Consider the following 14,330-nt stretch of genomic DNA (forward strand, 5'->3'; position numbering starts at 1 on the left):
CATAATTTCTTACTGTTTCAGTTTCCTCAACTATAAAATGAAGATTAGCGATAGGACCTATATCAAAGGATGGTAAGACTCCAATAAGACAGTATTTGTAAAATGTTCTTAGCATAGTACCTAGTACATAGTAGGTGCTATATAAATGCTTATTCCTCCCCTCCCCCCTGTAATCCTTCACATCCCTTCCCCATTAGATTACAAACTCCTTAAGATTATAGACTGCTCTTTTTGCTTTTCATTTTTATATCTCAAGTGCCTACCATAGAGTCTTTTACAAATTAAAATCACAGAGTCATAGATTCAGAGATGGAAGGGACTATAGAAGTCATTGAGTACAACTCTTCCTACCCTCATTTTATAGATGAGGAAATCAGGCCTACATGGGTTATAGATCCTAAGACCATAAATGCAGAGCTCGAAAGGACCTTGCAAACCATTGGGCCCAATGCCTTCATTTTTTTTCTCATATGAGGAAACCGAGGCACAAAGTGACTTGCCCAAGGACATAAGATAAGTGAGTAGCAAAATTGGGATTCAAACTCAGGTACTAAGATTTCAATTCCAATGTATGTAATACATTTTTGTCTAACTGAATCTAAATGAAGATGCAAACTAGATTGACAGTGAGATGGGGGTAGTGAAGGTCACTACCATCTCTTATTGGTATTAAATTTCACATCTCCAGTTTGGAGTAAGGAATAGAGCATTTGAGCATGTAGGGTGATAAGGAAACTCTCCAGTTTCCCTGATTTTTGTCATATCTTCACATTGGAGCTCCATTGCTTGTTCTGAAGTGTGAATTCGCAGACTGTGAGACACAGTTCTTATTCAAGTCTAAGTACTAAGATGTACCATAGCCACATAGAAACTAGTTATCCAGTGTTTTGAACTCATCATTGACTTTGCTCCCTTTCAATAAGACAAATATTTAAGAATTGACTAAACTCTAATTTTTTCCTTCTCTAAAAAAAAAAAAAATGAGGTCAAAAGTGCCTAAATTCAAGTCTGCCTCTGGCCCTTACTAGTTATGTGATGTTGGGCAAGTTACTTAAGTTTTCTGAGCCTCAGAACTCTCAAGGACATGCACTGTGTTATATACAGGATCTTCTAGGTAGAGAAAATTTCTGCACTAACACAAGGATAGATCCTGACTTGATTCACTGACATGTTTAAAATAAAGGAAATAAAACATGTGTGGAAGAGATGTTGAATATTTATGTTTGTAAATGGCAAATCTAAATTTAGACTGTGTTTTATTCTTACCTTCAAAGATTAATAAAGGAGGGGAGAGAGAGGAAGACGAGCTCAGGAGTGTCTGTTTGGACACTGGTTTTCTCCTGACAGACACTTGTGGTTGCATAATTTATAAGGAGAAGGGCATCCAGACTGAGTCACACAATTGGGTAGAACTGTCCTGCTTAAAGACAGTGCTGTAGGACTTCCTTTGCTATGTTTTTGCATTTGTGAATTTACTCTTCTTTTTCCCTAATTCCTGACCGATATAAAGACCTTAGCATTCCATGACTGGATCTTAAGACCATGGCTTGGAAACAAATTTTAAAAAGGCACACATCATGCCTTTAATTCTTTATACTTCACCTGGGCCTGTAGGACTGTCTCTTGTTCTTTCAGCATCTTAGTCTGAAGCTTCCACTCAGCTGCTTGGTTCAGTAGCTGTGTGAAAAGAGTATCCAAAAGATGAGAACGGATTACATTCAAAAATCTTTTTATTATTGTAGTTAATATATAAATTTTAGTATTTTTCCTGCCTATTAGGTCTCTTTAAAAGCTTCAGGCTTTTAAATAAATATAAGACATATGAAATAATAATTTATAAAAACTGGAATGTTCATTGTGGTTTTGATGATGACTTGATTAGATTTCATGGAAGAAAAAAATAGAAATGCAGCTTTCCTGATTATGAAATATCAAATCCAGTAGATTACAAGTTTCTTGAAGGTAGACTATTTAAATTTTTTCATATTTGTATCCTAAATGCCTTACATGATGTCTTGGCACATAGCAAGTGTTAAATAAGTTACTGGATTGAATTAAATCCCCATGTAGTTCAGCCTTTTACACAATGACTCTCCTTCCTAATATTCCTAATTGATAACTCTCCGTCCTCTGCTGGAGTATTCCTTTGCAGAATACCTGTCCCTTGTCCTACTCTAATAGTGACATTTTGCTTGGTGGCTTTGCTCTCCTGATTCTTGGATTTTATTAGAGAACAAAACCTAAGGCAAGAAGTAGGAAATATGTAGGGACAAGAGGAGAACATGCTGCATCTGTTGTTTCCTTCCACCACCCTCAAATTAAAATAGAAAGTATACTGTTTGGGTCAGTAGCTACCTTTGGAAAGGGCTACAGAGAAAGATGGAGATGTATTATTGTGATCTAGCAGCAGAAGAGAAATTAAGTAACTTATTATTTCGTTTCTGATGCTATTCTAGTTTACCTAGAACATCTTCCCATTAATATTCCTCAGTGTTGTTGAGATATCAGATAATCGAGAATATTTGAGTTACCTTTGCCTTGTATAGTAATTTTAGTTGATAATAGAGAGGCGGTTATGCCAATAACAGTAAGTCTGTTTTCTTGATTCATTGACAATTATCAGCTTGAGAAATATTGACCTCTGGAAGAATGTCATTGGTTTGAGTGTACTGCTCCATCCACCATGCAGATCTAAGGCAGGATCTGAGACACCCCTGTGGCTCAACAACAACTAGAGGGGCAACTTATTTCTTGCTAGTTATACCATATGTGCATCTGTCCCCCCTAGATTATTCTAGGCAAATGTGTAGACTGTGGGACTGCCAGTTTCCTTTCTAATATGTAAGGCCATCCAAATTCTTTCTTTTATTTCTTTACTTATGGCTGTCCCCCATATTGTGATAGTCCTTACTCTTTGTCTCTACTAATTCTAAATCTCCTTCAAAACTTATCTCAAGCTTAACTTTTACCAGTGCTTTGCTGGCTAAATTAACTTACCCTGACACTCCCCTTCTCTAAATTCCCATAGCATTTTTGGGGGAAATTAAACCATCTAACATTTAAGTACATAAATGTCTTGTACTGCTCCCAAGTTATTTCATGTATATGGATGATTAGGCTTCTGGAACCAGACTGTAAATTTCTAAGAGTTCGAGACTATGTACCCTGTTTCTTTTGACTTTTCCAGAGTAACCTGTACAATGATGGATATATTAGGTTCTTAATAGATTACTATTGACTTGACTTCTTAGCTCAACAAATTGTTAATAGGTGACTACTATGCGCAAAGTTCTGTGTTAGGAGCTGGAGGTACAAAGATTAAACACAACGTAGTCCCTGCCTCTCTGGAGCCTATAATCTGATAGAATTTGAAAAAATTAAACGATGCTCTCCACCCTTTTTCTGTCACTCTCTCTCCATCTATGTCCTAATATACCATATATATGGATATAGTGTATGAAAGTACTAGCACTTTCCCTGGAACACACAGTAGGAATGTTTGTTTCTAAAAGTCATCTCAATTCAAATGGAAGTTAAAGACCAATATTGGTTCCAGAGAACAAATCAGAAAAGGTGTCTCTTTCTTCTTAGTAAAGACTATAGATATTGAATGTTGCATATCAGAAATGTCCCAGTTGAAGGCAAATACTGGCATAGTTAATTTAAATGCTTCTCTTTGTTGCACAGAGTAGTGTTTACTAGGTAATACTACCAGGAAATGACTGGTATAAAGAACAAAAGACATCAATTGAAATTTAGGGGAAATAATAGTATAGATTACAGATACTCCCTAGACTCTTGGTCATCTACCAAGGAGTTTGTTAAGATAAAATTTGGACTTTCCTTCAGTTGGGGGTGGGTAGGGTGAGGAAGCCATTGTTTCCATTTGCATTTAATAATGGAACCCTCTGTTTCTATGACTATTCATGAACATAAGGGTTTCTCTGTGACATGGGATTAAAGTTTAGCAGGCAGATGTTTAAATTGATAAGTACATATTCCTTTTCTCGCTGGTGTCGCTCCTCTGCTTCTTTCATCATTTCTTGGGCTTGTTCAAGTTTTGCATCCACCAGCTTCTGCTGGAGTTCCCGATGCTTAAATATTTTATCCAGATGCTAGAGAAAAACAAAACACACATGTGAAAGAGAGGAAAAAAAAAGATTTATTTATGACAGCCTGAGAATTGTCTGACAATATTCCTATCAACACAAAATTCCCTTTGAAGTTTCATGACAAAAAAGGACCCAATGTCCAAAGAACTTCAGAGATGAAGAAAAGCATATATAGCTCCCTGTTCTGGAGAAGGAAAGGAAAAGTCATTGTGGGTAGCAAAAATTCCCTGTATTGGGCATTATGTCTTCATGTGGGTAGAATCATAGATCTAGAAGTGGAAGGAACCACAGAGGCCATCTAATCCAATCCCTCATTTTACAGATGAGTGAACTAAAGCTCTAGAAAGTGAAGTGAATTTCTCTAGGTCAGAAAGATCATAAGTACCAGGGGGCAGGATTTGAATCCAGGTCCTCTAACTCCAGAATCAGTGCTATTTCTACTGTACCTAGAGGTCTCCCACTGTATTCTGTTGGCTTGAAACTTTTAAGTTTCATTGTAGGTAGAATCTCTTCAGTTTGCTTCCAGAGTTGCTTAACATTGCATTGTAATAATAATTTATATAATTCCTGCATTTAAAATACTAGGTCTATTAAACAGAGGTGTCCAATAGCTTTGGAGGAGCTCAAAGTGGAAATCAACTTTTTCTTTTCTATTGTTTTGCTTAATATTATTAAGTCATCTACTATATTAGAGAGGGCAGACATCTGAGAAGCAGAGAATTGTTACAACTGGAAAAGATATATGAGATCATTTACTACAATCTCCTCTTTTCATAACCTAGGAAATTGAACCTATACTAAGTGACTTTCCCTAGGTCATAAGCTAGTTAAGGATAGACATATATATGCATCCTGACTCTTAGTCTGTCTGACCTAGACAAGAAGCCAGAATTCCACAAGATGATTGATGATTTACAATGATGCTTTTTCAAAATTGTAATACTTATTTCATTTAGCATACTGACTATAACTGACAAATGCTTACAGTGAAGCACTTGGAGAACTGTGTTATAGGATTAACGTTATTACTTTTAGTCTCAGAAACAGGATAGGTTGGAATGGTGAGTTCTTTCACAGAATTATCAAATTTCAGAGTCAAAAAGGAACTCAGAGGTCATGCAATGCAGGCCATAGTTGAAAAAGAATTCCTGCTCTAACACCTCTGACAATAATTAATACTAATAATTATTATTGCTAGCATTCATGTAATGCAATATGTACTACATACTATGCTAAGTGCTTTACAAATATTATCTTATTTGATGTTCAAAATAACTCTGGAACTAGGTAGGTAGTATTATTTTCTTTATTTTACAGTTGAGGAAATGGAGGCAAGCAGAGGTTCAGTGACTTGACCAAGGTTACACAACTAGTAAGTGTTGCAGGCTGAATTTGAACTCAGGTCTTCTTGACTCCAGGATCAGTCCTCTATCTATTGTACCACCTAGCTGCTTAATAATCATTGGTCTTCCAATCTTTGCTTAAAGAATTCCAGTAATTTAGAACCTGCCATGTCTTTATGCTGGCTTCAAGGAATGTACGTAAATCACTGAAGAGCTGTATGTGGCCTTGTCATCACAAGATGGCCAGTCCCAATACTAGACTAAACTGTATTCTAAAGACCTGACCCTGAATAACTAAGGGCTAAGGAACAGAGTGAAAATGCAGAGACAAATGTTCTTCTGCTCTCACCGCATTCAGAGGCTGGTTTAACTTTAACTCAACCCTAGGAGCAGAGGATGGTTCTATAGTGGAAAATGCCTCAGATAGATAGAAGTGGCCCCAGGTCATTGTTAGTTTGGAATATTTCTGGGTAACTGGCTTTAAATTCTATCTCTGTCACATTAACTGTTTGACTTCAAACAAGACATTTTGGGACCTCATCTGTAAAATGAGGTTAGACTAAAGGTTCTTTCAGTTCTAATTTTTTGATTCTATATCATTATTCCTCCTTTCACTTATCATTTTTCCATGTATCAATTTATATAGACACTGCTAGATTGAAATTTGTGGATTAGGAGATAGCATGACAAAATTATCACATTTATCTTACCATGTGACTGCTTTTTCTTAAAAGTATTATTATAAAACTTAGTTCTTCACATTTCTATTGAGAGAAGACAATACTCTAATTGTTATCCTTGTGCCTCAGAATGCTACAAACCTCCTTTAGTGAAATCCACAACAGTATTGAAAAGATTGGCTTAACCATTAACTCTTAAAAAACAAAATTGATGGAAAATGCACCATGCTTAAATTGTGATACAATCACATGTTGAATTAGTTTCTCTATCTGCCTATCTATCACCTATCTATCTATCTATCATCTATTTCTTGGATAGGTAGTGCAGACAGAGAAGTTGAACCTAAAGGAAGTCATAGGGTTAGATTCTATTTGAAAAATGGCCATTACTAAGTGGAATAGACTTGGCACTCAAGATGCAGTAGGCAAGGAATATAGCAACCTTCTGTTTGATAAACCCAAGGACCCCAGCTTCTGGGATAAGAACTCATTGTTTGACAAAAATTGCTGGGAAAACTGGATAACAGTGTGGCGGAAATTAGGCATAGACCCATACCTGACACCGTACACAAGAATAAAGTCCAAATGGGTACATGATTTAGGTATAAAGATTGATACCATGAATAAACTGGAGAAGCAAGGAATAGTGTATTTATCAGATCTATGGAGAAGGGAAGAATTCTTTACTAAAGGAGAGATAGAATGCATTATGAAATGCAAAATGGATAACTTTGATTACATTAAACTGAGAAGTTTTTGCACAACCAAACCCAATGCAACCAAAATCCGGAGGGATGTAGTAAATTGGGAAAGAATTTTTACAGCTAAGCTCGGGGATAAAGGCCTCATTTCTAGAATATATAGAGAACTGATCCAAATGTATAATCATACAAGTCATTCCCCAATTGATAAATGGTCAAAGGATATGAACAGGCAATTTTCAGAGGAAGAAATTAAAGCTATCTATAATCATATGAAAAAATGCTCTCAATCACTATTGGTTAGAGAGATGCAAATCAAAACAACTCTGAGGTACCACATCACACCTATAAGATTGGCAAACATGACAGAACAAGAAAATGATAAATGCTGGAGAGGATGTGGGAAAGTTGGAACACTAATTCATTGTTGGTGGAGCTGCGAGCGCATCCAGCCATTCTGGAGAGCAATTTGGAACTATGCCCAAAGGGCTACAAAAATGTGCATACCCTTTGACCCAGCAATATCGCTGCTAGGACTATATCCCCAAGAGATAATAAAAATGGGAAAGGGTCCCACATGTACAAAAATATTTATAGCAGCACTCTATGTAGTTGCCAAAAACTGGAAGTCAAGGGGATGTCCATCAATTGGGGAATGGCTGAATAAATTATGGTATATGAATGTAATGGAGTACTATTGTGCCATAAGAAATGATGAACAAGAAGACTTCAGAGAGGCCTGGAAGGACTTATATGACCTGATGCTGAATGAAAGGAGCAGAACCAGGAGAACTTTATGCACAGCAACAACCACAGTGTGTGAGAGTTTTTTCTGGTAGACTTAGATTTTTGTAATAACACAAGAACTTCTTACCAAAAAAAAAAAAAAATCCCAATGGAGGATCTCAAGGCAAAATGCCTGCCACACTCAGAGAGAGAAATATGGAAGTCACTCACATATTGTAGCAGATCATGTTTGTGTATGTGTATGTGTTTGTGTATCATGTTCTGATTTGTTATACGATTTCTTTCATTTATCTTAGTCTGACTACATAGCATGACTATAGTGAAAACATACTCAATAGGAAAGTATATGTAGAATCTATACAGAATTGTATGCAGTCGTGGGGAGGGAGGGGGGTAGTGGGGAGTAGGTGGGGAGGGATAAAATCGCAATTGTATGGCAGTGATTGTTAAACATTACAAAATAAAAAAAAAAAAAGAAAAAAAAAAAAAGAAAAATGGCCATTACTTGCAATGGTTCCAAAGTATTTGCCCTTGCATTTCTTAATACCACTATTTCTTTGATAGAGAGGTAGTATAGTGTGGTGGATAGAGGGCTTGCCTTGGAGTAAGGGAGAACTAGGTTTAAGACCTGCCTTGGGCACACATTGACTGTGTGACCCATAGACATGTCACTTTAAGTGCACCATGCCTCTCTCCAAGACAAGTTGTCTATTAGTGGAGGGAATTTCCACTCAGGGTGCTTCCTTCATTGATGAGGTTCAGATACAGACCAAAATACAAGTAAAGAAAATCTCTCTCCTTCCTTCCCCCCATCTTCTAGGAAAATACCATATGTCTATGAGTCATGGAGTATCATAATTTCAAAAAACTTAAAATTACAAAAAAGTAAAGGTAATGAAAAGATACAAAGCAGGCATAAACTGACTGTAATATATCACCACCAATAACCTGTATTCAAAAAGTGATACAAAAGACATTATTGAGGCATCATATGACCAGAAAAAGAATTGGGTCACTTATGAGAATGAAACATTATGGAAGGATAGTCTGAGTGGTATGGATTGTTACCTTGATGATACTAAAAACACCCAGAAGGTAGCTTTTATTCTATCAGGGAGGTCTTCTGTGCCAGTATTTATGGAAAAACAGAGGATATGAATTGTACAAGATGACATGGGCTATAATCTACATCAGTGAAGGGAGCACAGACACTGATGGAATTATGCATCTACTCAAAAAGAAAGAGGAGGTTGCTAAAACCAACTCTCCCTCCTTTTTCCAGCAATATTGGGTTATCTTCCAAAGGGAAAGCTGTGGTTTAGATCACATAACTTCACTTTTTATTTCTTTCTAGCTATTATAAGGATATAAATTCAGATGAACTTCTTAAATCCTTTCAAATTAGTGATTTAGTAATATTATCTGTGATCCTCTTAGTTTATAGAGAAAGCTGCTTCTAAATATTAGTTCATTAAAGACTAATGTCAAAACCTTATTCTTCCCATTTCCTTAGCTAATTATAGCTAGCATTTACAGAATACTTTAAAGTTTGCAAAGCACTTTACATTTGTTTTCTAATTTGAGCCTCACAACAGCCTTGTGGAGGTGGGTGCTATTATTATCCCCATTTTACACATGAGGATACTGAGGCCAAAGAGGTTAAGTGACTTGCCTAGGATCGCACAGTTAGTATGTGTCTAAGGCAGGATTTGAACTCAGGTTTTCCTGACTCCAAATCCAGCATTCTATCCACCGTACCATCTATCTGCCCCGGTGGCTCAGTGCCCCATTCTCTGTATGGTTTAATACAGTTCTCACCTCTTCTCTGAGTTCATACTGATCAATGATGCTTTTCAGTTTCTCCGCTAGCTCTGTGTTCTCTTGGCACAGTGTCATGTTTCTTTCACTCTGCTGCTCAATCTGAGATTGGATGTCACTCAGGGTGCTCTGAAAATGACTTGTGATCTCTTTCCTTTTCTCATCTTCCTCACGTGCCCTCTGGAGAGTTTCCTCCTGTTGAAAAGAAGGACAGCACCTGAGTTTAAGAGTTTCAGTAACTCCCCTGCCCCCAGATTTACAAAATCTTTTCAGGTCAAAATCAGTAACAAGGTGAAGAAAAAGAATGATTAAACATGTATTTGAGAGGATTTGAGTTCTTTTTCTAAATCATACTGCTTAAGCATGAAGTAAATATATATGGGATATACAGGCCAACACACAAATATCAATGACGGGTGAATAGTTCTTGGAAACAGGTGCTGTGAACACCTTGTGTCTAATGGTTACTTATAAATAGGCCTATCTGAAAGATGACTAGGCTCCAGCTGAGTGTTTGAATGAGCTGCAGCAATTTCTACCAAGCCCACAATACCTAGTTGTGATCTGACTGTGTTTCACTGAAAACAGAGGTCACTTCCTTGTCAGGAGTTAAAAGTTCAAACCATCCACTCCTGTGTCTTGCCATAAGAAGTAGGAACATTGGCCTTGCACCCCTATATAGTCACTAAGACACATCAACTGCTGACTAATATTATTGAAGTATCATAAGTACACCCTGGTAAATAGTACATTCTCCTCTTTATTAAAAAAAGGTTCCCTAAAAGATCAGTAACAAGGTGAACTAAAATAGTTACTGAGCAGTTGCACTAGTCTCAGCAAACCTGCTGTATAGTGAGCTTTTGTTGGAAAGAACAGTCATGTGTCACACAGGGTAACTGACATGTTCACTGGAAAACTCTGATTCTGGGTGCAATGATAAGTTTCAAAGCCTTCTAAAACTCTAAAAGAAACATCTAATTTTCCCTTCTTTCACTTTGTTAGCATGGTAGAATTGGAAATTAACTTTCCTAGTGTCATTTATTTTCCCTTTTTCCTTCTAAATCAAAACTCTCCATTCATTCAGACTCACTGACAATATACCAAAATTTCCCACACATCTATACTGAATGCTGTTTGCTTTGTGAGTCTTATTCTCATTCTTTTAGAGTAAAAGGATTTAATATTTTCATGTAAAAATAAAGATAGAGACACACAGCTGGCAAATCACATATAGACATTGGAGTGTTCCTTTATAGTCTGGTTGATTAATTTATAATATACAAGGACATTTTATGCATTCATCAGTGGAAAGTAAAAACTGTATAGTACAGAACTTTCTAACAAAAGTGCCTAACAAGTTCAAATTAAGTACTGAAGTACTTTTTTTTGCTCTGTGTGTGTGTGTGTGTGTGTAGATAGCATGGGGAGGGCAAGAGAATTCTGTAAACCACAATAGTTATGCTTCATTTTTACTATGGATAAGAGTCACATAGGACCAGCAGGCATGGATAGGTTGCAATTAGCATTGTTGGAGGAAACTCTCAAATTGATGAAGTCACAGTTTGAGAATTTGAGTATTTTATAGTTCACAACAATCCTGTGAAGTACCCAGTGTAAACTCTATTATCCTATGGTTTCTCATCTAAATTCACCACCCACATCTCCAACTTAACTGCAGGGCATTTTGTTTCATTTCATAATCATTGATTAAGTTCTTACTGTTTGTAAGGTACTGTGGAGGTGCTGGAGATATAAAGAAAAAAATCTTAAACCATCCTTGTCCTCAAGGAGCTTACATTCTACTCTTAGAAATAGCATGTGCAAAAGTAAGTATGATACAAAGAAAATTGAGGAGGAGGAGATCATGAAGAACTAGGGAGAAATAGGGAATAATTCACTGAGAAGGTTGTGACACTTGAATTGAGCCTGGACATAATGATGATTCTGACCAATGGAGATTTGGAGAGAGTGCATTCCAGACATGGAGGCAAAAGATAGAATGTCAAGTCCAGGAAATAACTAGGAATCTCATTTGACTGGGAAGGGAAATGGTAGGCAGTGAGTCTGGAAATGTAGGTGGAAGCCAGACTATGAAGGGGTTTGAATGCCAGGGGAAACATTTGAATTTTATCCTACAATCAATAGGATACCACTGAAAGCTTTTGAGCATGGGAGTAACATGGTTAGTTGTCTATGTTAGGAAATTATTTTGACAGCTGTGTGGAGAGGGATTAGAGAGGGAAGAGACTGACCTCAGGGAGACCAAGGAGAGGGTTCTTATGCTCGTTCTTGTGAGAGTAATGAGAATTTGAACTAAGTGGTGGTTATGTATATTGAGAAGGGAAGGGAACAGATTAGAGGGATATTGTGGGAATGGAACTGACAAGTCTTGGTAACTGGTTGGGAGTGGGGAGAGAGAAGAGTCCAGGATGACCCTGAGGCTTTGAACTTGGATCATTGAAAAGATGATACTTAATGGAAATGGGAAAGTATGGCAAAGGTGTGTAGGTTTTTTTGGAAGGAAAATAATTCAGTTTTGGATGTGTTAAATTTGAGGTGCTAATGGGACTTCAAGGTAGTATCCCCAGGCAATTGACAGTGTTGGAGATTAAGGATGGATAAATGTAGATGTAAGAATTATATACACAGAGATAATACTTGAACCCTTGGAAGCTGATGAAAGAAAATATATATAGAGAGAAGTAGATCCTAGATGGAGCTCTGGGGAACTCCTCTGGGGACCCCACAAGTTAAGTAGGGGCAGAAGATTTATATTGAACCAGCAAAGAGAATAGAAGAATGGTTAGACAGGTAGGCAGGGAACTAACAAAGAGCAGCATGATAAAAAAAAAAATGAACTTCCAGTACCTAAAATGAAACATATCCTAAACCATGCTTTTCCATCTTTCTTCCAAAACTTGCTTCTCTTTCCAACTTTATTATTTCTTCTAGGAGTACTATATTCTCCTAGTCTCCTGTATTCAAAGTTTTGGTGTTGTCATTGAAATTTCATTTTCTTTCAGCTCTCACATCCTGTTACCAGGTCCTGCTGATTCTACTTCCATAACAGCTCTCATCCATCCCTTCCTCTATTTCCTTTGCTACCATCCTAGGACAGGCTCTCAATATAACCCACCTGGACTATAGCAATGATCTCCTAATAGGTCTCCCCACCTCCATTTTTTCCCTTCTATCTATACTTGTTACTTCTTCCAGATTAATCTTTATACATAGCTATATGCAAGTACTTATACATATATAATCTGATCATATTGCTTCTCTGCTTAAAAATCTTTCACAGCTCCCTATTTCCCATAAAATAAATTCTAACTTTTTTGTTTGACATTCAAGGCCCTCTACAACTTGGCATGAATTAGTTGGTTAATAAACATTTACCTTTCTGGCCTTATTTTGAATTTCTCCTCCACACACACTCTATGCTTCAGCTAAGCTGGACTTCTTGTCCCCCCAAAATACTTTGGTTTTCCTGCTTCTACAGAGTTACTCACACCATTTCCTATGCTTATGGTTTCCTCCTACTCCCTCTACCTTTTGAATTCCTACTCATGTTTTTAAGCCCAACTCATAGGCCATCTTCTATGTAAATCCTTCCTTTGTACTCCTTGTGGGAAGCAATTGTCTATCTTAGATAGTGTTTTGTCTCTGTAATGTCCTTATAATATATTAATATGTGCTTTAGGAATATTTGTAACATTTAATGTGTCACTAGATGTAATGGAAAGGGAACATGTCTTATCTAAACTTGGAATCTCCTCAATGCCTACCAGCCTTCTGCATATGTGTTTGTTGAACTGAATTGCACCCCCATTTACAAATAAGGAAATTGAAGCCCAGAGAAGATGTGATTTATGTAATGAATGTCACATAGCTATGTTATATTAATGCAACATGTTATGTTAATGGTGGGTGAGGGGAAGAGTTAAAGATCTTCTCTGCCCATTAATAGGCCTCAGTATCTTTTGTTCATTTCTATTGAGACACTGGGTTAGAGGGTCCTGCCCTCCAGCTCTGAAAAATGTGTAAATACTCTGAGGTGAGGTTTTATTCTGGGGCTTACTCATTGGAAGTATCTGTTTGGCCAGACTAGACTCTGGTAGCCATTAAAGAGCCCCCACCTTTGAAAGTCCAGATGTTGGTGCTTCTCTCTCTGGTAACTATGTATGTGTGTATTGGTCAGACTGTTGGATCTGTCTGTTGATCTATGAGATACGTATTGCTTATAGTCAGAGAGTTGGAAGCCCTGTCTGTTGGTCTTTATTTCCTATGACTGTATTTTCTCTGAAGTTAAGGGTGCTGACTTTCCCCCCTGAACTAAGTGAATGGTATATGTGTTTGATTAAAGTGATTGCTGACCCCTCAAAAGTTGTTTTCCTTTTATGAAAGCAGATCTAAGAACCTGTACAGCAGGCCCTCCTGTGTATGCCAGGGTCCTTGCTGTTATAAGCTAGTATGTAGTATCTAGATAAATCAAGTGAAGTTTTAAAAAATATACCTTTTTATTTTAAATCAAAAGTTATGATTTTATTTTGAATATTAATACACCAGAAAAAAATAGTTCTTTTAAGTCATGAAATGTGGACTTGAAAATGGTAACAATCCTAACATCACTCTGATTTGTTCTGTTAAGTTTACATGGGTGACTGAGCATAGATTATAGACTTCCTAAAAGCCTATGTCTTCTAGTGGTTTTTAAGAAATCAGCTGGAAGTATTCCATGACAGCCTGGCCCATATGAAGCAGACAGAGCCTAAGAAAGAGTAAGATCTCTTGCTAAAGCCTTTTCATTAGAGTTACCCCACTTTTATCTACTAGGAAAAGACCAAAGTGATACAAAGAAATGGGAAAACAATTTATTATAGGTATCAGTCTACTACTGAGAACCCACTCCCTGGCCCTAGTCAGTTTAGC

The 14,330-nt window shown here is 37.0% G+C and overlaps 1 protein-coding gene across 2 annotated transcripts in view; it reads right to left on the minus strand.

The window, feature by feature from the left end:
* Positions 1-14,330, minus strand: part of TXLNB (taxilin beta) — an 85,639-nt gene that overhangs the window by 22,239 nt on the left and 49,070 nt on the right. For both annotated transcript variants that reach the window (XR_011974566.1, XM_072643468.1), the window contains exons 5-7: positions 9,402-9,596; positions 3,996-4,115; positions 1,603-1,677 (exon numbers count right to left, since the gene is read on the minus strand). Coding sequence is in view for 1 of the 2 variants with exons in the window: in XM_072643468.1 (XP_072499569.1) it covers positions 1,603-1,677; positions 3,996-4,115; positions 9,402-9,596 (390 nt within the window). In the remaining variant the exon portion in view is untranslated. The remainder of the gene's footprint in view (positions 1-1,602; positions 1,678-3,995; positions 4,116-9,401; positions 9,597-14,330) is intronic.

This window comes from Notamacropus eugenii, chromosome 2, assembly GCF_028372415.1.
Source record: "Notamacropus eugenii isolate mMacEug1 chromosome 2, mMacEug1.pri_v2, whole genome shotgun sequence".
Lineage (NCBI taxonomy): Eukaryota > Metazoa > Chordata > Mammalia > Diprotodontia > Macropodidae > Notamacropus > Notamacropus eugenii.